The 25,845-nt window shown below is 38.5% G+C and overlaps 1 protein-coding gene across 5 annotated transcripts in view; it reads right to left on the bottom strand.

The window, feature by feature from the left end:
- The window catches only part of PCDH11X (protocadherin 11 X-linked), a 491,394-nt gene that overhangs the window by 248,541 nt on the left and 217,008 nt on the right, over positions 1-25,845 (bottom strand). For all 5 annotated transcript variants that reach the window (XM_061446153.1, XM_061446156.1, XM_061446157.1 and 2 more), the window contains one exon: positions 10,064-10,135. In XM_061446153.1, coding sequence (XP_061302137.1) covers positions 10,064-10,135 — 72 coding nt within the window. The remainder of the gene's footprint in view (positions 1-10,063; positions 10,136-25,845) is intronic.

Raw genomic sequence — 25,845 nt, 5'->3', positions numbered from 1 at the left:
TGTGAATGCTCCATCCCTGGCAGTGTTCAAGGCCAGGTTGGACAAAGCCTTGGGTGGCATGGTTTAGTGTGAGGTGTCCCTGCCCATGGCAGGGGGGTTGGAACTTGATGATCTTAAGGTCCTTTCCAACACTAACGATTCTGTGATTCTACAATTCTATAATGCACACCAAATATTTTAACTACACCTGCGTGGTATTTGGGAAAGCACAGAGGCATTTCAAAACAGAGTCAAAATGTAAAGTTTTGGGCATCATTCTCCAATTGGGCTGGAGCACCAACATCTATCTGAAACTTGGAATTCTTTTCTAAAAGCATTTTCCCTAATATAACTTCCTAAATTTTACCAACTGGTTATAACTGAGTTGTTTATTTGTGCTCATGACAGCATGAAGAATGTTGCAGGAGCCTTCCAAATAAAATGTTTATACATAGGAAAAATGATATATATGAAAAAAACTACCATCATCAAAGCAGAGTTAGCTTCTAAACAAAAATATTCTCATTTCTAAGAGAAGACAAATACTTTATTATACAAACCTCTTTGAAGCATCTTCAGAGTTAGCACATTCACTGTGCTGTCCATCTGTGTCCTTCAAATACAGGCAGGCAGACTGCCGGCTGGAGGCACCATCTCAGTGGCAAATGATTCCATGCCACCATGTTTTTGAGACCCCCTGTTATTTGTCTCCAACTATTAAAAAACACTTGTGCTGCTGGAAGATGGCAGAGGCAGGCTGAGTCAAATGGCAGATATAGTTTGAAAATCAGCAACTGCTCCTGCTTTGCAGGAATATGAGATGGGAGAACATGCGACAGAGGGAAGAGATCAGGGAAAAGGTCTTATTTGTTGAACTAATTATGAGAGGACACACTTGCTTCCCTACACATTGCAAAGACACTTGGCTGTGGATCAGGGGGCACATGCAGGGGAGCCATGTAGCCAGGCTGGACTCTGTCACTCCAAACTCAGCATCAGAATCTGCAATCAAAAGCTATCAGAATAGGCAAAACCTCCACAAGGCCTTCCCTCCTTTTCCTCCTTATTTTGCATTCCCTTTTAGGTGAAGCTAAGAAATACAAATCTTAACAAGAAGCACCATGCAGCTTTTCTTGCCAGTGAGCTCATGAGGCACAGCCCAAAGAGTGAGAAGATAGTACCTTCAATGGCAGTGCTGCTCTGGGTTAAAAGAGCTCAACACACGCAGAATGGTGCCTGCCCTGAGTGAGTGCCTGTCTCCTTGCTATTATTAATACACACAATGTAAATGTGGACTATAATGTGATAATCTTCCTGAATATGCCTCGTTATTTATTTGACTCTTTCTCAAAGGCAGATGGAGAGAACAATGGTGTTCATCTCATTTGGGCTTTGAATGGATGCATAATAGCCATTACCGTATAGCCACTGGGGCACCAAGTTGGAGTATATCTGCTTTATATGCAATAATTTGCAGCCAAAAAAATTAATCAGACCATAAAATGTCCTTCAAGAAAAACAAGTGATTTCATAGCTGAGAAACTGATGGAGAGGGTAGGTGACCTGACAACAGCAACCCAGAGCCACCATCTCCACTACAGCTACACAACAATAATCATATAACTTAAAAGACTGGTGAAATACCTTATTTCATTAACTAAACTAGGACTAAAACTATTTTAAACATTGAAGATACATGAACTATGGTTTGGTCAGTGTGCACTGGGGCCCTAGCAGCATTTGTGACTAATTGGTCCCTCTTACAGGAAAGCTAACACTGGATTTCAGCCTTCTTCCATCATGAGCAATAATAAAACATTCAGCGTTAAAGAGCCATGACCATGATGGACATCTCCAGATGAACAGCTCATACGATGCATCTAGTGTCTCCTTCTGTTATTCCCTGTGACAAGACTTTATGGCAGTGCCTGTGTTTGCTATCCAGGAAGATAAAATTTGCATTGCTAATTCATCAGGAGGGAAGACACAACATTCTTACTGAAGCATTGTCAAAGTTTAAAGTAACTCCCTCCCCTGCCTTCCCTCCCCAAAAGAAAAAAATGTTAAAGAAAAACCTCAGGAGAAACAGATAGTTGAAAGCCCAACACTTCCTAAAGCTTTCCCTCAGACACTCGCTCTTCATGCAAAGGTTCAAACTGAAGCCAATACAATTTTTAAGGTGTAAAACACAAGATCAGAAAGCTTTTATTATACTCCTGTTTTCCAAAAGCCTTCCAGACCACTCCTCTTACTCTAAGATTCATAAATACATCTGCTGACTGCAGTAGTGGAGGGATCTGTTCCTGTGCCCAGATCCTGCCCTAAATCACAGCCAACTGCTCCGCAAGTGACAGCCAACTGGACACTAGAGAAATGGACATCTCAGTGAATCACGCCTCATTTATGTTTTCTGTTTTAAGATTTATGCATGTTGAGCACAGCTCTGAGCAAGTAAGTTACAGTCCAATGCAACTTAATGATTCTGCTACTTGGTGCTTTCTCCTAAATAATGGGAATGTCTCTGCTTTCTTGCCAAATAGGGGTGATAGCAGCAGACACACCGTGGAGAGAAAAGCCATTCTGAGCCTGCCCGTAGGTAACTAAGCACCTCAAAGATCTCATCTCTATTTTCTGATAGCAGGTCCGTGGTGATTTACTTAAACACTGACAGGGCTTTCCACATTTCAAGATAAAAGAGTAGCTGTCTACCTGCCCTTTTTAAACAATGTCATTGGATATCTCACTGCTGAGTACCCCATCTCCTACAACACAGTGTATGGTAATGAAGAATAAATCAATTGCCTGCGTTGAGAAGTACAGCTCCCTCCTGTAGCTCCAGTACAATGCACACTGACAGGAAGCTTTCTGGGGTTGCCTGTTTTCATGCACACTGGGCTGAATTTCCAGGTGATGCTCTACAGCTGAACTCCCTGCTCCTGTTACCAGTTCCTTCCTCATTTACACCACTGTGCAAGTCTGTAATAACAACTCTGACATTTTGCAAGCAAGAGGAAGGAAAAGATTTAACCGTGTGAGACAAAGAAATTAAGGCAGACAATATTGCTGTCACAGTAGACAAAAAAGGAAAAGATACTCTTCAAAGTCTCAATGAATGACTTCGAAAATGTTTATTTTAAGGTACCTCAAACCTTTACTATTCCCCAATTTCCCACCCAGCAGCTTTGACATTTGGGTTCTGAAAATACATGGAACAATCTGACAGAGAAGAACACACAAGTGCCTGTCCTCAGAGATACAACCCCCAAAGCAACTGGCTTTCTGCTTCTGTACAGATAAATGCTGGAAAATATACTGAGTAAACTGCATAGAAGCTGTCTGTAGACTTCTCATCTATTTTAATTAACTCATAAGAGAACTGCAGCTTAGCTCAAATAGAAAGTTTTTAATCATAGAATCATGAGCTGGTCTGAAAAACAGACAGATAAATTTAAAATGGGAATTTTTTCTGCCTTTGTAATGGTCTCCCCTGCTGAAATCAATAGTAAATTCAGTGCTCACAACTCTGATACCCTGACTTGGTTTTTTTCATTTTCTCTGAGTGACTTTTCAGCTACATCAGCTACAAAAGCCCAGTGCTCCCATGATATGGCAAAACTAGACTTTAAAAAAAAATAGTATACAAAGCCTGTCAAATGACCCAAAATATTACTTGATTAAAAAATAGATTCTTGCTGTTGACCAGGTTTTATCTTATCAACTCTGCTCCACTGCAAATCAAGTCTTTATTTCATTATATTGATGTTTTTATTTGCAAACATCTTGTAACTAAACTTCACTTTTTTAATTAGCAGTTGAATATTTCCAGTGGCCTAAACCAGGCTGATATCCTGCTTTATATATGGCATAATGGTATTGTACTATTCTGTATTCACTGGAACAATGAGGAGAAAGGACTGCTAGACAGAAAACTGTTAATGTCCATTTCCGCTTAATAATTGGCCTTTCCATTAAGTTACCTTCCAGAACTGTACCCTCAGTTTTGGATATGTTATTTGCTTAGCACATCAGGAATACCACAGAGATTATAACTTGGAGGCACAGCTAAAATGAAACAGCATTGATATCTGTGAGAAGCCTGGTGTGTACCTCTTGGCAGGCAGGTACTGCACTAGCTGCTGCTGGAAAAACTACATGTTTATGGGAGTATCCACCATAATTATTTTCAAAGTGCAATAATTAGTGTGTTTTCCTCTTATTTCCCAATAAAACACTACATCACTCCTGCCGGTACCCAAATCAGACCATAACAAGAGTCTGCTTCCAGCTGCCTTCCAGCTTGCGAGGCCTCCAATTTAAAAGAGAATAAATCAGGTTTCAAGATTGGACTGACAAAAAAACAGCTCAGATATTTCTGTAGGTAATTTTAATTGCATTTAGAATCCCCACACTTTCTACTCTCATCTGGAATTAGTCTTCTTTTTTTCTTTTTCTTTAATTTATCTAGTCTTTTGTGTTAGAATTACAATTGAAGTTCTGTTAAATAAGAAATATACCCAAGTCCTATGTAAATTTATTAAGGCACCAAATAAAATGTGGATCTTTTTAGCACACAGATTCTAAATACTAAATATAGCTAGAGTGTATAAATCTATTTAGGTGACTTGTTTGTATCTAAGCCGAAAACACTGAATCACAAATAAAGCTTCACTTTTATTCTGACTTTCACTGATTTTGAATCCTAAAGGCTGAAACTGTGAGCTAAGTAAACAGAGCACACCAGGGCTTCATGAAAAATAATTCACTTCCCATGAACTGTGGGAACAAAATATGCACATAATTCTTATTAGTTGTTTCTCTTCAAATATTTAACCATGGTTGTTAATATTTCTTCCTAATGTAAAACACTGTTTATAATTTAAAACAAGAAAGCTGCTTTACTTCTGACAGTTTTTTAGAACAAGCCATATTGCAATATGTCACTGGTCAAACTGTGGTCTGAACTAACTGGCTTAAACCATATGTGTCAAATACATAGCAGCAAATGGGGTTGGATTATATTTCTTATTGGCAGCTCCTCATGTGTGTGCAGGACATGGACTTGCTCCATCTCTTCACAACACAACACACGAGGTGAACAAGGTGAACTGCCAGCTCACTGAATAGACATCTCTGTCAGAGTGTTTGGAGACATTTCTCTCCAAAAGTCTCCTTCTTGCATATTGAAGCGGAAAGTGTGGCTGAAGATTAGGGTACAATCTGATGAACAAAAAGCACTGTACGTGGTTCTGCCTGCAGTTGCTGGGCATTTAGAGGGAGTGAGAATTACATGACTTGATTTACTTTGCAAAAACTGATTAGTAAGACCCCCTGTGGATTTCTTAACTATACTGTGGAGGGATATAAGATTAGTGTAGCAATTCCTGTCATCAAATGTATTTACTGTTAACATATTGGATTAGTGATGTTGTTATCCACTGTTCCGAGATTATAAAGTGATTCCTTAAAATTGAGCAGAAAAATACTACACTCTATCATTTGTTATTAGATTTCAGTCTGAGCATTTTTGCCTTTCCACAAAAACTAAATCTGCTCTTAAAAAAATAAGAAAGAGAGACAAAAGGACTGTGCTCTGCACACAGACAGAGAAAATCAAACTACAGATGCAAAAGAGGAAACATTTTTTTCCTCAGATGCTTTTGAGAGACAAATGGTTGCACTTGGTCTGTATCTTATTGCTCCTGCTTGTCATGCTCACTGCCGTGGCAATGCACCAATGTTACATCAGGTGGTATAATAAAGCCATGTTGGTGCGAGATGTTGCTTATTTGCTAGACACACATGAGTGTGCACTACCTGAGCCTGACAAGTCACAGTCCTTGGATATTTAATTCTCAGAGAGAGCTCAGAAGAGAGCTATAAACCTTGAGGGTCATCATTGTCTGGGTTTCCAGTGACAGCAACGACTGTGAAGCAGGAAGAGCATGAGGAAAGTGGGTAAATTAATGTGTTCATTAAAGTAATTATGCTACATTTGAGACAGGAAAATTAATGCAACTGTACCCTGGCTTTTTAGTCATTATCTTAAGTGAGTGAGAGCACTTGGAGTTCTTACAATTAATAAACAAATAAAAAGCTACAGCACTAATAACACCACCTTCTCACGTTTTATCCTGTTGAGCACCTCTAGGAGAGGAATCACTTTTAAGCAGTATTCCAGATACACATATAATAGTGATGTAAGAGTTATCAAAAAAAGGTTTAAACCAGAAATCCTCTGCAGCTGAGAAGAGGGAGTTTTGCTGTCTTTGCCATGCTGGCAAAACTCACCATTTGCCTCACTATTTGCTACACAACCTTAATGACTGTTCTTTTTCCTTACTTCGGTAAATCCTTATTCTCTCTTTCTAGATTTACACCCCCTAGTAATTTGGAAGAATAAAGCAATTTGTTTCTGAATCTGAATCACCATAAACAATGTTATTTCATGCTGTTACACACAAAACTTCAGGTTGTTAAAATAATGTCAGCAACTTCAAAAATTTAAACCATCACAGATTACTTTGATTTTAAATTGTCCTGTTTCTAACTGACCACAGATACAGAGGCTGTAAATATGTAATCTTAACTGCAGTAGCTCTGAAGAGTCTTGACAGGGTTTATCAGCTAAATGTTTAATCAGGCAAAGCAGCATAAAAACATAACCACAAGAATACATGGCATTTAGCATTTAAATAAAGCTTGTAAGCCAATGACAAGCCTATTTGGGCAACTACTACCACACATGTTCCTTATCTGCAAAGGACTTGTCCCAAATTTATTGGAACGAGTCTCGCATTTTCCAAGGCAGTAACATCAGTTTCCATTCACTGGTTTCACAGAGAAAGATACAGAAAACTGCAAGTTAAAAGGCATGGCCATGAGAAAGAATTCCCGTGTTCACAATGTCATAGTGCTCTTGGAACTTATTAAATCACAGCCAAAAAAAGCCCCTACAACAAACCATATAGCCAAGAACAAAATCCCCAACACAGAATAAGGAACGAGCCTGACAAACCACTACAAAATGAAGTTTTTCATTTTTTGTCTAATCAAACCAGTACAGTTTCCAAATTTTTAGCCACCTGGCTGCTTCTGAGATGAACAAAGGTTTCAAATGAGAGCCATGACAGTACAGGCAACATAAAGCTATCCCTCCCCTTGCACAGAAAGCACTGCTCCTTCCTCCCCCCAGACTACAACCTCTGTGTGAAATTGCCCAACCACTAATAGATACCAGCTTCTCACCTCATGATATTAGGGGCCAGATGTGGTACTTTCTGCTTCACTGCCTGCTTGGCCCTGCACACTAAAAGTGCTCTCAGCTATTTTGTTCAATCTCTGTTGATAAAACACATCCCACAGCAGCTCTCAACAGTGATCAGCAGTAAGCATCCCAGGAAAACAGAATCATTTTTTATCATTGTTATCATTAAAGAGAGAAAAGTAGTCATTCTCTCCTTTTGGAGTAGGGGGATCAAAATACTTTCATGTAAATAACATCTTTTAGTAAATAGGAGGTGATTTTATTCATGGTTCATTCTAGCCGCTTTTAAATATATTTCTCCTCCTCCTAGAGTTGGGAACCATTTGCTTTATGAGCACCATTTGGATCATTTGCCTGTTGCTCATAAAATAGACAAAGCTTTTATCCATGCCATGAATTTTTACTCACTTTAGACAAAATATCTAAGGAGGGATTTGCAGGGTCCAGAATTACATCCATGAAAGAATTAACAACTAATTTAATTTTCAGCTACAGAAATGGTTCCAGTAGTTATTTTGTTGATTGCATTTCTTCTCTCCACAAAATCAAGCAGCATATTGGTGATAGGTTCTGTTTTTTCTTCAAAAAACAGGATTTTTTTTTTTTCCAAAAATGAATAGGAATGACAAAAACCATTTCACATGTTTTAATCTGTGTAGTTACTAAGTAAAGCACTGGTAAACTCAGCTTTCAGAAGTGATCAGGTAACATTGTGATGGCTTATATACTCAGGAAGAACAATGATTCTCATCAGCACTGAGACAGTGCAACAGAATATTGCTTTGACAATGCTGCTGGCAACAGTCACACAAACCATCAGAGAGAAGTGGTTGCAAAAGCTCACCTCTGTCACCCTCATTCATGCACCAGAGAACCCCTGAACGATGATCATGCCATCAAGCTGCTTCAACTCCTCCTCTCTCAGCTCAGAAGCTAAAATTTTCTCTTCTGTGCCAATAAATCAAAGCCCAGCCCTAACTCTAAGCTCTACCTGCCTGCTCTGCAGCATATGCTGTAGGCAAGGGAACACAAGGAGCCTGTTCACTCTCCCTTAACAATTCATCAGCTGTTTAGCAGTAACTGCTGGAACAAAACATTTTCCTCAACACTTCTGTTCTTGCACGTAAAGAGTTACTGTCTGTTAGTAACTATGGACCATAGCAAGTGCCTGTGGTCCTGCACATAAACATTATCGATTGCAGACACAGATCAATGCACACTTAATTATTGTGATTAGCAGCTGCCTGGATAGAGGCATGTGGAGGTTTGAGCATGCAGTAACTGGAAGCAGTCAGCGCACATGCTGCACCTTTTACTCAGGAAGAAGGAAAGATCCTGTGTTTTTAAGAGTAACAGTTGAGGGATTTCCCTACAATACAAGGTTTGCATGTTTAAAGACAACTATATTCCTTGTGTGTGTAGAGGTGCATAAACACAAATACTGTGTGTCTGCGACAACAGTGAAGAATTTGAAATTTTAAGAGCTACTACAATTTAATCAGCTGTATAGATTGTACCATGAAAGCCTACACAGTTAGCACTGCAACTAATAAAAACGCACTCAAGCATGAACAAAGGTAGCAGTCACAGAGATGCTGGTGTTTATTTCATTTCTATGCTGTGTTTCCTGCGTGCTTTTGGGGTAAACATGCCTCTAGAACAAGCCTAAGTTCTGGAATTTCATATATGTAGCTTGTAAAAACTACAGACCAAGCAGGTGAATATTTCTTTGGCAGAGTGCTTACATCGTGAAAATACAAGGCAGAGCCTGCTTAGAGTGCAGTCACACTGTAATTATGGATCAGGGGTTGCTACCTCTGCCTGGTTCTCTCCATCTTTGCCAGGAAACTCCCAACTTGGGCGTTACAGCTTTAGATTCACTGCTGCCTCTAGCAACAGGTGAACTGTGCAAAGCAGAAGTAGGTGTTTCTGTCAGGAAGAGGCATCGTGCCACATGAATTACGTATGTGGCAGCTGCTGAAGGAAAAAGGCCCCAACATTCATAATAAGCAGCAATCTTCCCCTGGGAATTTGCAGAAGCAGCCTGACTCTCCAGCACCTACTTCATCTCCACCCCACTCCAGCACCTTCTTTGTACGGCCCCAATCCTTATCCTTGGAACAGCAACATCCAGTTTTCACCTACACTACAAACTGCCTCTTTCTTCCCTCCCATCATCTTCAAAGCCACGTATTTCAGTGTGCACTACAGTACACTGACACACAGGGAACTAACAGCAAAAATGTCCCTGAACTCCTGCCTGTAAGAAATTCATAACAAACAATTTGCTCAAGTAAGTTCACAACTGCAAGGAAAAAACATCCAAACTCACTTTGTCTTTAAGAGGATTATATATTAATATCCCCATTTCCTTATCTCTTTTTGCATTATTAACTATTGCTTTGTTTTCAGTTACATCCATATGCCTCAACAGTTCGATGTTTCAAACCTTCCTCTCAAAATACAAGACTTGCACAACCATCATTTCTACACCAGGAGAGACTCCCAATTTATCGATACATCCTTCAGAAAGGATGTTTGGTTTTGTAAAGTTCTGCAAAGTTCTTTAAGCACGGAAGGAACATAAACTGAAGGCAAAATAATCCTGGCATTTCTCCCTTAGAAAAAAAATTGAGTCTTCCACTAATAGGACATTACCAATAATCTGGGCAGCAAACCAAATCATTTTGACTTCCAATGCCAAGAGCCACAGAACTACCTGATGCAGCACTTCTTTAGAGACCCAGTTTAATTCTATTAAGGTTTACAGAAACCACCATTACAGAAAACACATTAGCAGGAAAGTTGTTCCAAGCCTACCTGTGGCTGAGTCCATGGCTCCAAGGTTGCTTCTTTCAAAGGAGTTTGTGGCCTTCCAATTTCTTTTGTGTGCTTTTAAGAAAGAAAAGTTTGTATCAGTTACATGTTCAACCACTCTGTCAGCATTCCCTCAGGCTTGAGGGAATAAAAGTTAGGTACAAAATTCATACAAAATAATGGTAAAGCATCACAACTGCACACACTTGGAGCAGACGCTAAGTCTGATGGTTTTGCAGCTAAGCATCCTGATTTTCATAGAGATTTTTTTAACTTCCAAGGGGTGGAGGCACACACCTTCACCTGTGTGTACAGCTGAAGAAACTCAAAACTGTGCAATTATTTGCCAACAGAATAAGGTTCAGCAGCAGAATTTCAAAGATAACTCAACCCTGGTTTCTCTGCCCTTTCCTTCCCAGGAAATGGACATAGTTCCCTGTGTTCAATGCCCATGGCGGGGGGGGGGTTGGAACTAGATGATCTTAAGGTCCTTTCCAACCCTAACTATTCTATGATTCTACAATTCTATGACATAGACTGCAGTGGGTCAGACTTAAAGAGGTAAATTAAGTGTTATGGAGAACTTTTTCCAAGTCTGCATTATTCATTACTGGGGCAAGAGAGTTATGTTTCCAGATGAGAGCCCTTGCCTTTCGTTAATGCTCTTTGGAGCTGGAGCCAGAAGTCTGAGCAGTTAACAGCTTCTTGTCTCCTCAACTTTCCACTGCCTTGCAGTATTTCAAGATCAAACCCCCATACCAAAAGTCTCTATAATCAAATAGATTAAAGTAGTCTTCAAAGAAGCAGACTTGCTGACCCCTTTACACTTTTTTTTTTTCCATATTACCAAAATATCCCAAAATTATTTATTATTGTCTGTAATTGCTCTGCCTCAAGAACAAATCTGTCAGATTTTTAAGCATTGGGACTGAGCACTGAATAGGTTGCTGGCTCCTTTTAATTTTCTCCATATGAATTTCCCGGTGAAGGGACTTCACGTATTGCTGAAAAAAATACCCCAAAGTATCTCATATTTTCTTTCTCCTTAAATTCTTTCTATCATAAAATGGAAACAATGACATTCACATAAAAAGTCCTCTGCTGAAACACTGTAAGCAATGACAGGATTTCCCTCCTCCTGAAATACAGCTGTAATGTACTATCTTTTGGATATGGCCTTAGACATATCCAAATATGTAATATAAATACCATCTTATCCAAGTCTGACATCAGAGTGATCTAAATGCCCGTGGAGACTGCAAGAACTGACATAGAGAGGGGAAGATATGCCATTGGATTTTCTGTCACATGTAGTAAAATGTGGACACTTAAAAGGAAACTTTTTTTTTTTAAATATAGAATTTGTGGGCAATTTCAGTTAGCACTGAGCATTCACACAGCTCATTTCAAAAACCACCTTATTAAATGGCAATTTTGTTTTGGCAGGTTGGATTGCCTATAATAATAAATTACAGGCAATCATTTTTACCATTTTTGTTATGCTAGATTTTGGGGTAGCAACAGAACATGATTCATTCTTGAAATAGAACAATAAGTGCATTTCAAAAGAAGAAAGGAATAACCACAGATTTAGTGAATGCTAAACAGACTTAAAATGAATGCATCTGGAAAGGGAAGGTTGTGTTTTTCATATGTTCAAAGGCAAATATACCTTATAATCTTTCTTTAAATGTAATAATCAAACATCAAAAGGACCCAAACATATAATGAAAATTATTAAATGTATCAATTGTGGTGCCAAGATACCATAATAATTCCATATGGGATAACCTGCCAGGAACTGACAGTAAAAAAATCACACTGTTTCTTGAGAAATAGTTTTCCTTGAAATTTCACATCATTTTTTAGACAGCATTTGTCCAGTTAGTTCAAAGCAGAGAAAAAGGAAAAAAGAAAGTGTATGAGTACATGACGAAAAGGGATGCAAAAGAACATTTAGGTGAGACAATACTTGATGTTTGAGTTACACTTGAAAGCCATGCTCTAAATCTTACATATGACTCAATGAAGACTCAAACCCCTCTTAGTGCTGAGTTTCTTGCTAACACCCTTTTGCTCTTAAATTACTTCCTACTGTTTCCACTACCCAGCAATCAAAGAGACCCTTTCAGCTCTCCAAAGACAAGCATCAGAAACCAGTGACAAAACACAGTGAGTGAAAACAGAGCAGATTCTGGGGCAATTGCCAGTCTATCGACTGCCTGCATCCTGGAGCATTAGGAAGAAAGGAAAAAAAAACCCAAGAACTGCTTTCAGCCCCTACAGGCTTTCCACACACAGTCCACATCATCCTTCTAGCTCTCCGTGTTTACACTCCTGTTTCAGAACTAACAGTATTGAGCTCTAGAAATTAAAGGCCAAACACACAGCACTGATATGGTTTGCCATGGAGAACCGGGAAGTGTATTTGCATTGCCCCTTGTCCGTCTAGAAAACATATTATATGTGCACTGTGACTGCACACAAGGCAGCTTACACTGACCCAGTGCCTGTACCGCTAACAAGCGGCACATCTCCTGCAGCTTCCAACTAACTCAGCATGCAGCAGAACTTAAATACCTTCTCTTAAGTACCTGCTACTACAGCAACTGTGCTTCTAGTGTACAAGCTCCCTACTTACTGCTCACTGAGAGATACACACATTCTTAATGGATCACATAAGCAGCACTTATTCACAAGTTCTCTTTTCTAAAGAAGCAGAATGTAGTAATGATAGACAATCCTCCCGGGAACTTCTTTCTTCCAGCACAGACAAAGAAGCTCTTACTAAAAGTGGGAAGTTTTTGGAAGCCTTTATTCCCCAATTTTGCTTGGAGCATCTTTCCACAGCCTTCTGTAGCTCCTACAGTCCCTCTAAAGGAACAATAGAATATGCCCACGGTCTTTTGTTTATGTTCCCTCCACTTCCTCAATTTGACATTTAAGTTTCACACATAGAAGAAAATTGTACTCATAATGAGATAAAGATGGAATGATTTCAACCTGGATATTACATTATGGTTTCAGCAGTGCCATTAAAGCTCCCTTAGCTCTTGTACAGACTCCGATTACAATTTCTCTAGCAGGCAGGCTTGACTTCTGGAATAAATTAGGTTCTTTTCATGTTTGATGAACCACCTGTCAGTTCTGTTACAGCCAACTACCGTTCCATAAGCGCAAGGCATATCCGGACAACTGATTCAGTTCCTTCCATTCATCCAACACCTTCTGAGTTCTCCCCCTACACATACCAGAATTGAGGGAGACTCATTTTGCTCTCAATCATTATCTGACACCCCGTATCGCTGCCCTGGGCATAGGCACTCGGTAAAGCAAAAAGAGACAGGAAAACACATAAGATCTTTCTGGCTGTAAGTTTCCTTTATCTCAGTAATCCCTTTTGCCCAATGGGAAATGCAATACTGTCAACTGTTCCCCAAGGCCAGGCAATCCTGTCTATCCACAGAAAGTCCAATTTTCAGTATGAAAGAGGTTTCAGTTTGCCGAGTCAGCAAACAGCCACTCACATCACTTCCACCTGACCATGTAGAAATTACCCTGATCAATTATGTTAGCAATCGATAAAGTCCAGCATAATGAGCAGGTAGTAAAAACATTGTGCAAAGATATTTTGCTGATATTCAGGATTTTCTCTCTAGTTGTAACAGCAAAAGAAAGCTTTAATATTTAATCAAAGTACTTATTTAATATTTTTTAGGGAAAAAATGAAATTCATCATTAATATTTCCTGTTGTTTATTAGGAAGAAGTTAACAAACATATAATTACTTATGACAGCTTGACAGGTAATATACAGGTTTCCAAAATCTACCAGAAAATAAATCGCAGCGTAGATTTTAAAAGTTATGAAAGTCAGCATTTTAAATCAGACTTCATTCTTATCTTTAAGACTGGTGGTCCCCACTCTGAAATATGAGGGGGAAACCTCTTGTGCACATGAGCTATTTAAACTAATCTTACAAGAGCTGCTTGCACACAGATCTCCCTTCTGATGGCATCCTCCCCCTACACTACTTGGCTCCTGGTGTCTGTACAGGTTAGGCTGATCCATAACAACACTGCTAATTTGCTCAAACTGATTTCTTCCTCAGACTCAACCCCATTCTCTCTCTGCCTGAAGGTCCTAGTCCATCTCTCTCTGTTTGGGATTCTGCCCTGTCAATCCCCAGTGTAGGTCAGGAAGGTGTGATGCAGATGGCTGAAGAAGAGGGATGCCCATTCCTGGCAATCTTGTCTGACAGCCACCCACTGAGTATTCCCTTTTGCCTCTCCCCAGTGCATCACACCAGCAGCAATCAGAGGAGGGCAACAGGTCCAGCCACACATGCTAACAGCACCCTGCTCCTCAGGAGCCAACAGACACAGGCAGCTGCCTGCTCCCTGCAAAACTGTGCTCAAGCTGCACTCCTGGCCACAGGGCCTGCTGTATTCCTTCGCTTCTTACAGCCAGGGCTCCTAAGCTGCCAGGTACCCACCTCTAATGCAAAATACATACTGTGAAATTGCAGGAAAGTCCTTCCCTTTTTGCTGGAGAGAAGATAAATTGTACTCAATGCTTGGCTTCAGCTCGTGACCTGGGGTTTTAACATAATTGTAAAATTTCTAGTAACTTGACCCATGGATAGAACTAATTTTTCAATTACTATCACTTTTCCAGGCTGCAAAGGGAATTTGTTCGGGCCTCAAACTTTTTATTCCAATATTAACTACTGGATCTGTTTCGCTAGGTGTCAACTCCTTGTCATCCTGCTTCCCTACTGACAGGTTTTCCCTGTTCTTCAAAGTAATTCTGGATTTGCCAGAGTTAAAAAGGAAAGGAAAAAGTTACAAGATGACTATTTTAGTTTATGCATTTTGATTTCTGGAAAAGCCCTAAAATTATCTAGACAGATACCACCAATAATTCTAATACTTATTGATTACTGTGGGAAGCAAAAGCAGACTGAAATTCAAAGATAATATGATGCATTTTTCTCTGGTGCCTTACAAAATTGCGATGGCAGCATAAAGATCGTCTGACTCAAAGTGTTCAACTCTTTCACTTTATAGGAGAGAAAAAAAAGCGCTTTATAAAATTGTCTTGCAAGCTGAAATCCTGTATGGCTTGAAGTAAAATTCAGGTAGCAAACAGCAAAATACATTTCTAAGTAGCATATTAGCTATGTTACATTACTGAAGTCTAGTTAGGATTGCACGTTTATTTGGGGCAGCTTTGTGTTTTTCTATTTGTGTTTCAGGTATACAGCCAAAAGCTACATTTTTACAGATACTGCAGACTTTGCTACTTATTTCCTGTCCCACATTATAATCAGGAAATCACATACACTAATTTCATTGTCCAGGCAGAACATCTTTATTATCACACTGAGACAGGTAAATGCTGTAAGCCTGAGAAGGAGATTATCTCCATCAACAATGCCTCCTTCTTGCCTGTAAGTTGATTTGGGGTAATTGGATTCCTGCAGTCCTCTCCTTCAACCTCCTAAGATCCTTCATGTGAAAGGTAAACAGAAGAGTTAATTTAAGTGAAGAAAGTCTAATTTTATGTAACATATTGCTGGAACAAATTATTTTGTTCCACATTTCTAAGCTTTATATAAATGTGAAAGTAAATCTTTATTACATAATCATATGGGGAAACCATAGGACAGCTGACTAAAGATGTTAGCATGGATTCATATGGGGAGGTTTTCACTTTGTGGTCAAAAATGCTTTAGGTCTTTCTTTTGAAAAAGAAAAAAAACACAATTTGAAACTCACGTAAAAAACCCTTTGTAGAGGTGTCTGTGAGGAACCCACAGCCCAGAACCCTGAAATGTGATTTAAGAGCAATGGGAACAACTGGCTTTCCACTGCAAACAGGAGGCTGGACTCGCCACTGAGACAACTTCTACTCTGTTCCAGTTGTATCAACTGCAGCCCCATTTCTGAAAGTATCAAAATGCCCTGTGAAACATCCTCCCAGTGATTCCATGGCCTCAAAATCCACAACTTAACCCAGCAAGTCTGTAATGGTTCTGCCCACAGATAGCTTTTATCTTGCAAGTACCTCTTCAAAGGTGCAATAAATCACCTAACGCATGACTTCCAGAGGTAGAGCACACCCACAACCTCCAACATTTACAACTGTTGTACTAGTGTAGAACAACTATCCCTTCACTTACTTATTTCCCTCTTTTGTTCCAACATGTCTATGAGTAAAGCAGTTGCCCGGCAGGAGACAGACAAATGGGAGATAAAGTCAGGGTGTGGGTGGGGGTTGAATAACTGCAGCATACCAGGAAAGCTCAGAGGTTTAGAAAAGCCTGACATGAGATTTGCCAGATGGTTCTCTACCGGATTGTAAAACTTTAAACTAATCTTCATTTAAGAGTTTTAAGGGCTGTATCCCTCTTATAAAGCCTCTTGCTCTTTTGCCTGGTTGATTCTGGTAAATTATAGATCAGACTTTAGAAAACTGCTTCCATGAACAGCGGCTCCTTAAATCTCAGCTAAACTGAGCAAGAAGATTACACGTTATTATGATGTAGCACAGCAGGATTTTTGTACAGCAAACATAATGATGTAGAGAAGGATAAAACTATCATTCTGCGCAAGGAGGTCATCCACAGAAGAACAATGCTTCTTATAAAGCTAGCAAATCCATACACACATGGTGAATCTTCACGTGGTAAATTCCTTTTCTTAGTGTTTCTGTAAAGAAACCCAACCATAAGCAAAACTCAAATCTGTATTTCAGAATTCAATGATCAAGCATCTCACAGGAGACGAGATGTCATTTGGTAAAAATTATTCACAGTATTACTAGAAAGTTATCTACTTTAAGGGAAATTTTAGGGTAAATGCATCCTACTGGTTTTATGCAAGGAGAAAGGATTTCCTCTGAATCCCCAGTGAAATGTCAAATACTGTGTGTAGTATTAAAAATTAAATGCTCACTAATCTTACAAGTGCATATATATACTTTCAATTGTAAATCAAATACAGTTCACATGGAAAAGCACAAAGCAAAGTCAGTATACTAAGGTGTGGAAATTCTTTCTACCTGCTGCTATTATTTGTAATCTTACACAGTAGCTTCACAGCTGAAATTACAGTAGAGGGAATTTATAGTTTTCAGACAGTAAATGATGAGAAAGTTGACGTGGGAACAAAGGAGAGTATAACCAAGTGGTTGGCAACAACGCAGAGTAAAACCAACAGTAGCAAAATTCCAGAAAATCAAAACACTGAGACCACCAAGTTCTGAGACTTGACGCGTCAGTTTGATACTAATATTATGGTCCATCAATATGCTGAACAGGTGATACAGATGTTTGAGTCTGTTCAGCTCTGAGTCAGCAGCTTTTTGAATATGCTCTAATTTTCTTTTCCTGTACATGATTTTGAATGCAATGTAGTACTGTCAAATGACCTCCCCCTTCCCTCACTTTTTTAATTGAAACATTCTTTCCTGCACATGAAAGCTTTTGACTTAAAAGCAACCAGGTGTGATATTCACAGATCCGGTCTTTTCAAAATGTCATGCACAGGAATTACACAATATTATCCTAAAGCCTTTGGTAAGAGTATCAGCATTTTAGAATGCTTCAGAAAATGCCTATCTATGAGAATATGCTATTGAAGACTTTGTTGTTCAACTGATTAAATTTATGTAATAAACAGATACTGTGTTACACTTCTGTTGTATCTTGCACATCATTGCTAACACAGCTAAACAAGTTGCCCAAATTTCAGAAATGATAAAAATTTCTTAATCAACTCATAGTGGAATTCTTACTGATACAAGAACTGAGGCATTCCACCAAATCCAGACAACCCTAAAGGAGCAAAATTACTTGACATTTTGATAAACACAGAACTTTTTTTCAGTTCGCATATGTAAAAATCCTAGTGGTAATAGCTGATAAAATATGCTTATACTGCATGTTCTGACTTGAAAGTATTTACATATATAAAACTAATGTGACATTATATGCTAAGGTATTCTTACATCAAGTGAAGGGGGGGGGACGGGACATAATATCAAACAGCTTGTTTTAGTTGCCTGAGCTCTACTTAGCTTTTAAAGAATGAATATAAATGTACACAAATCCGTTTTGTGACTCGGATATAAAGCATCATGTTAAAAATGTAGAACATGGTAGCAAAACTATGAATTTTTATATTCCTGCATACTTTCTTCAGAGTTCTTAAAATTCATATCTCTTGTTATATCCCTTCATAAAAATAGTCTCTCTGTATGTTGTTCAGAAAAAAATAGCAATAGCCTCTGCCATTATCCACCTTGTCCAAATGTGGGTTTTTTTCCGAGGCTTGTCATCATCTTTCCCAATGGTGTGACTAAGTTATACTTTATAGAAATCCAGCTTCTTACAATGAACATTTGCAATTTAAGCTGCTCTTTCTCTCTGAACAGTAAGTCTATATTGGATAAAGTTGTTAAAAGCTAAAGCTTCATAGTTTTTTGGCTTTAGTAATCAAGAAACTAAAATTACATTATCAGTGTCAGCCAGGAGTAGCCCAGACCTGGCTGGTAGAGAAAGGCCTGAACAAGAATCTCACATGCCAATTATAACCAGGAGAGAATGGCTGACAAACCTTTATACTTGAAGCTTTGAAGTGTGGCAGAACTAAGGAAAATGTGCCACCTTAAATTAGATTTTTCCAGAAAGTTGATAAGTAGGCTTACTTATAAAGGGCAGCAAGACTAATCTGCAATTCTCCTGACATTAGAGACAACATGATCTATAGAAACCTTGTTGGATCATCAGCTCTTTTCATTTGATGTCATCCTATTTATATTCCTTATCCCCAGCTGTGACTATTTGTCTTAGGAAGTATGTTTGCTTTTTCTAGTGCAAATTGTATACTTATAGTATATGAAGTAAAATAAAAGCTTGTTCTTTAGGTGGCAAGAGTATGTTCAGAACAGGTACTTGTACCATAAATAATCCCTCAAGAGATAAAGAAGTAAGCTTGAAAATAACTTTTTTTCTTATCAAGTCTCAGAGTAAATTATTCACCATATATCCTAGCCTATGGTACAGAATTCAGACAACACAAACAGTGTAACTTGTAAAAGAGAAGAACAGGGAAACACATGTAGGAGTCACCAAGGGTAAGTGTAAGTACGATTACCTCCATCTGCTCTAAGGCAGGTCAATACAAGGGAGATCCATCATCCTGCCTAAGGCAAGAATTTCTCTGGGCTAGATCAGCAGTACTTGTAAAACCAGTATGCAACTCTTTTTATAAGCACAGATGTGTGTAATCACATACTCCTATCAACTGTTTCTTCACATGGGGTCAGGATAGAGTCTGAAACCTTATTATTATATTAAAATCCATTTCAAGTTGTATTGCATTCTTGTTAAGCAAAAGAAACTGGTGCCCGTCTGCCTCTCTGCAACTTGCTCCCTTGGACAACTAAGCACGTAAACTTTCCATCAAGAAAAACAATATGAAAATACTTATTTACTTGTTCCAATGGGGATCTGCTTCCCACAAGTGTCCACAAAGTCCCAACACATTTCCCTCAGTACTCATATCAACTCCATTTTCATTCCATGTCAGGAATCCCTTGTAAAGTTACAGGAAAAAAGCCTACCTTGATATCACATATTTAGTTGTGCGAATAGGGTTTACTGTGAAGATTTTATAAACTATTTGCATCATAATTTTTTTTATAAACTATTTACATCATAAACTCTATTACACCGTATAGGTCACTCTGATTAAGCAATGCACTGCATAAGTCAGTCTTTTTTTCTCAGTTACTGCAAGTAATTCTTTTTCTGCATCAGACTTCCCAGCAGAATGCTGCAGACACAAGGCACATGAAACCTGAGGGAATAAGGAATATCCCAATTACAGGCTCTGGTCCTAAGTAGGTGAATATGGGACTTTTGGAATTTCAGCAAAAACATTAGCAAAGGATTTTTAATGCTGAACCCAAAACAAGATTAACAGGTACACTTACCTGGTCTGGTTTAATTCTAGCTAGTTTGAGCACCAAAAATAGTGAGGACATGATAGCAGAGGCTTGCATTTAAGAGAGCTTACAAAGAAATACAGGAAGCTCTGCAAGATTTAGATAATCATTTTTTCCACCAAAACTCTACATATTGTTAGAAAGAAGTGCAAAACCTGGAATTTTGTGTAGAGAAGAACATAGATATGAACTTCTAGAAACAAAGATCACTTTAAATCACCCTCTTTAGTTTATTTTGCAGAACAAAAGACATCCTAATAGATTAAGGAAAACAATATCAAAAGAGCTACTATTTTGTACACAGAGCTCTTATATGTGTTAAGGAAAACAGCAGTTTGTTTATTAAGGGGAATTGATTTAATTCTTCCACATGATGCACTTCTGGAATAATTTGAGCTTTTAGAAACAGTTAACCAGATAAAATCCTTTGAAGCATCATTCTGATTAAAGTTGAGGGGTTTGCATATCTGACTTAATATAAGAGATGTGCAAATAAACATTTGGAACATGTAAAAAGCAATGGGAAAACCACAGAAAAGAGCTATCATTGGATTTTTAAACTATTTACACTGAGTTGGTACTTGTCTTGGATGAAGCACACTTTCAGTGAAATAATACACAACAGTGAAATCATACGCATCCACTTTTATTAATTTATTATTAAGTGCATTATTACGTCCATATGCAGTAGAATGGGAATAATTTCACTTTAAAAGATTGCCAGAATTTTCTAAAGGGTTATGCAATTCTCATATGATCTTCTCTAATACCTATATGCATTCGCCAAATAACCCAAAACATTCTGTTATGTCAGGATTATTGCACTAAACCTCCCTAAGGAATATGAAACACGATTTATAGGACAGTGGCCCTTAGACATTTATGTTCTCTAAGTTTTTTGTTATTCCAGTTTATACACCTGATGAAGTACTAGTGATATAAAAGATCTGAATTTATGCCAAACAATATTTTTAGGGGCAATACTGGCCCAAGGCTCACTGCACATACACCCCACCCCCCCAACACCCACCCCCCCCCACCCCCCCACCCAAATTACCAAAATAAAATTCTGGATCAGTATTCTTTATTTTTACAGATTATTCTTTTTTTTAAAATATGCAAGTATAGCTTAATATTATGTGGGTATTGAAACACTATCAAGGAGAGAGATCAAAATTTATTTAAATGATCTCTTTCTGAAGTAGCAAAATGGAAAATGCTTTGTCCTACAATCCTTTAAATATTCTTGTCAGTCCCACTGTAACAGAAATAAGTAAAGATAAAACCGCATTATTATGAGAATGCAAAGCTGTTAGGATCTATCTCTACATGTATAAAGCCTCAGCACTGAAAAGTAAAAGTAACGTTTTTTCTTTCTTTACTAGTCCAGACTTATCTGAAAGGAAACCATTGCAAAGAATGAAGAGGCTGCATAAAAGTTGTTGACTGAACCAAATGGAATTTTCCAGGCAATCACAAGCAGTACAGATAGGCTGCCTATACAAATGCACCAGCTTCTCTTCCCTATCCTCCTTTGTGGCTGAGCACATACACTGCTGTTCAATATTAGTGAAGTGGAACTCTAAAACCAAACATCAAACTTTTCATGCCCTTCAAAATTTCTAAGTTCAATTCCAATGCAGCAGCATACCTGGCACAAGTACACTCACCAAGATTTCTATCAGCCAGCTCAAGGAACCTGTGTTGACAACATCCCAAACCAATCATCCCATTCTGTTTCTTCAGCAAACAGTTGAAATAAAAATGAAAAAGAGAAGAATAAAAGTGCCACTGCTGCTCAGCCACTGGGTGCCAAGAGACACTGCTTATTAAGATATTAACTGAAAAGCATAAAAAGACAAACCTGCTGAAACAGGGAATGAAAATGCATTTGCTCTCCTTTTTAGACACACACTGATTATGCTAAGGAAACTTAACCACTGCAAATATAAGAATCACAGCTAAAATAATTAATGAAAATGGTAAATGACATACAAAGAAAACGACATAAAAGAGTTTCCTCAAAACCAAATGCTTTTGATATATAGCAAAGTGAGCACGTGGCACATGACTGATGTTAGACAAAAGATACATCAACAGGAATGGAGGAAGACTTCCGAAAAGCTGAAGATCAAATAAAAAATGAAAAGCTATTTTCTGCATTAAATATGCATGATAAACTATAAAGTTCCATACAACAGACCTAATCCAGCATTTTCCTGAATCCTGACAGTAAGGAATTTTATATAAACTCACATCTCTGTTTCCTGGAAATTTTTAAAGAACTATGCTACAGTACTGAATTTTTATATTCTTTTTAACCTTAGGTTAAAAGCAGTAAATAGAAAAATAGCAAAGTATCATGACACATTATGCTTCTATTCTTAACACATCAATGAATCACAGTAAAGCCACAAATCGTATGTTCTTCCCCTATTACCCAATTCATCATCCAGAGAATCTACAATCACTCTTCACTAGATGAAATGTCAATCATACAGAATTCATATTTAAAATTCCCTTCAGATTATACCTCTAAATGCATGAACTACTACAAAAATAACAAGATTTATAGAAAAAGAATCCACTGTGAATATAATTTTTCTGTTTATTTACAATTTTTTTTCCTACAGTTAGCTCTTACTTTAGAAAAATACTCAACTGGAGCTTAAGATACCACGGATTCACTTTAGGGAAACCAGTCTGTTTCAGCAAAAATTAGCATGGAAGTGTCATATCATAAAAAGCTAAAATGGCTATAAAGGAAATTACACAGCTCCAAGTAAAGACTTAAATAGTTATCTCCTTACAAAAGTTTAATATTAACCAGAAATCAGAGTCACTCTAAAAACTTGTAACATTTCTCTCCCAGAAACATATTGGGATTTGCTTTTTTTTTTAAACTTTCTCAGTCCTTATGAAGCTATCTCTAGTTCATAAAATTTCTTCAAGCAATTTTTTGCCAATAATTGGCTTCTTTAATTTACCTCTATCATAAATTCCCAAGCACAAGAGTAAGTCCTTGCTGCTTTGCAATCTGCATTTACTTCTACATTCCTTCCTTTCATTTCAGAAACATCCACCTTTATCTACATCATTTTACTTTGGGGCATCATTTAACTTCGTCCTCCCTAGCCACAAGTCCTAGCAGACACTCCCACAAAACTCTGACTTCAGTAAATTGATTTGCTGTCTCCTCTAACTATCCTTCCCAACAAATCAATCCTTTGACTCCTTCAACTTTTCTGAAGGATTACCTCTTGCCTGCAAGAGGAAAGTTGTAATCATCCTCCTCCTTTTTTTTTGTATTTATCTCTGGCAGCGGAGAAAGAGTTATTTTATATTAAGCATTTGCCATCACAGCTGGGTTCAGACAGAGCCAAGGGACCTGTCAGTACTCTGAGTCTCACTGCCATCACTGCCCACGGAGATGGCAGGAATACTGCCCCTACACAAAGGAGTTACTTAAACCAGCAGAGGTCCTCCATCCACTTACACACACCGACATGCACCACAGTGAAGAACTCTCAGGTTATGCCTTTTCATCTTACAGTTTGGGAATATGTTTTCCACTTCTTCCCATTTGCCTCATTGTTACAGACTGTACCAGAAAAAAAATATTTTTTTTCCCTATATTAGGGAAAAAAAAACAGCCTAAGATCAGGATCTAGGACTTGGTCTCAATGTACTAATAACTAGAATCAGCCACACTAAGAAGCACAGTTAGGAAGCTCTACTGAGAGTAACTGTTATACCTCAGCAATCTGGACCATAATTAAAATTCAAACTGTTCAGAGATTCTGGAGCAACTCAGTAACTTCGCACAAGACAGTTTTGTAGCTCAGCAAGACCACCACATCATTAGATAGATCAGAGAGACAAAGGAAATGGATGCGGATAAGGTAAGCATACCTCTCCTACAGAAATATTAAGACGAATGGCACTGTTCATCTTAGAAGAAAATGAAAAGCATGAAATAAGAGGATATACACTGACACACATGGGTGTATTTGTAGGTCATGTAAATTAAATGGCAACTGTTCACAAAATTCTAGTTCAAGAGGTGGGGGGGAATCAAATTACTAAGCTGGTTTTTAAGGGGATAAAAAAAAGATAACTTGTGTGCTGTATGGTTGGAGTGCTGAGCACATCCTGGATTTCTCAACATGGCATTAAAGAGTAACAATATTCAGAGCTATAATAATTAAGACAAAATAGACACAATCTCCAGAGAGCTGTGCAGAACCTTATTTTCCAGCACCTTTAAGCTATTCTAAGCTGTGGGAGCGAGATCTTTATAAGTGATAATTCCACCCTATGGCACTTCTAACACATTTTTCATAAACAACTCACATTTGTCCGTGTTAGTTCTGGTGTACTTTACAGTTTTAGCAACACAGCGCTTCTTGTTTCTGCACATTTGCATTCGACCACACACGTTTGATGTAAGCTGGCAAACCATCGCTTGTCTCCAGAGTGAAACAACTCCCTGAACAACACAAGATCTCCTGCTGACATGCAGACTATGCCAAAATGTCACTACATGTGTGCTCCAGTGACTTAATTTCAGTAACTGAAAGTCAGAGCTCTGAGGACGTGACTTTTCTGGTGTAGGCAGGGCACAACACAGCATTTCATGGCTCTCCTCACAGCCCACATCCAAACCACTATCGATCGCATGACCGCAGCACCAGCAAAACCTGCAGAATCACTGAATCATTCAACAGTTACCATTTCAGTGAGTTACACCGTGTGGTAAACTGTGTTTCAGCAATAATAAAAATGGAAGAAACCGTGAGGTGCTAACAGGAGATCTGTTGCCCTGTGTTTGCTAGAGCATATTGTGATAGCTGGCTTCCAGACCTATGTGTCAATATAAGAAAACCAGTTACTGACTCAGAGAAATGAATGAATTACCAATTGAGAGGGAGCTGTAGGCTGTTATAGTCTTAACATGGAGAAGTAAAAAATAATGAAATAATAAAAAATTATTTCAGGGAATTTAAAGGAAAAAAGAAAATGTAAATGTGTTGGGTCGTTCAGGTCAGCTCCCTAATGCACAGTACACATTCACCAGCATAAAAAGCTTTCATGGTTTCCCGAGGCTCAATGTGCTCTTTTCTGCTTTTAGATGTCATCAGGTTCATCCTAACCATGCCCTTAGCATTCATAAATCATCCACTTCATCATCAGCCAGTGCTTATCAGCCATGTGAGTAAACCTAGAGAAGTTAACTACCAAACAAACCATCCCTAGTGCAGCACACTGTACTGAACTTCAAACTTGTATTTCTGAATTTGCCCTCAGTGCCAAACATGTGGAGGCAATCATCTCGCTGAGATGCAACAAACACAAGCTGTTATGAATGCAGCGCTGACGAAAAAAAAAACAAGCATCATGGCTTTGTCAACCCCAGTGTTAAAAGTTATAGACGAGTTCTCCATCAAGATTCATTACCTGCTACATAGCCAACGGAGTGAAAAGGCTTGCCACGGAGCATTGCCTGCTAGCTGTCCTCCACAGCTGCCTCCACACAGAGCCAATGGAAAACTACAATTCATGTATTTATACTATAACAATAACCATGCCAATCCCTGCTACTGGGCATGAAAGCAAAGGGATTACAGGTCTCCAAAGATTCTTACAAAGCTGAAAGCTTTCTCTTTCCTACTGTCTAGGACTTTGTGAAAGTGAGATAACACATTCAACTGTCGTTCATATTAATGCTCGTTTCCAGAAGAGGTTTTCTCCAGCACAAGTCTATAGCTGCA

This window comes from Pezoporus flaviventris, unplaced genomic scaffold (assembly GCF_033815535.1).
Source record: "Pezoporus flaviventris isolate CSIRO_AGI_PZ_B2104156 unplaced genomic scaffold, CSIRO_AGI_Pfla_v1 ptg000005l, whole genome shotgun sequence".
Lineage (NCBI taxonomy): Eukaryota > Metazoa > Chordata > Aves > Psittaciformes > Psittacidae > Pezoporus > Pezoporus flaviventris.
This window is presented reverse-complemented; position numbering and strand designations above follow the sequence as displayed.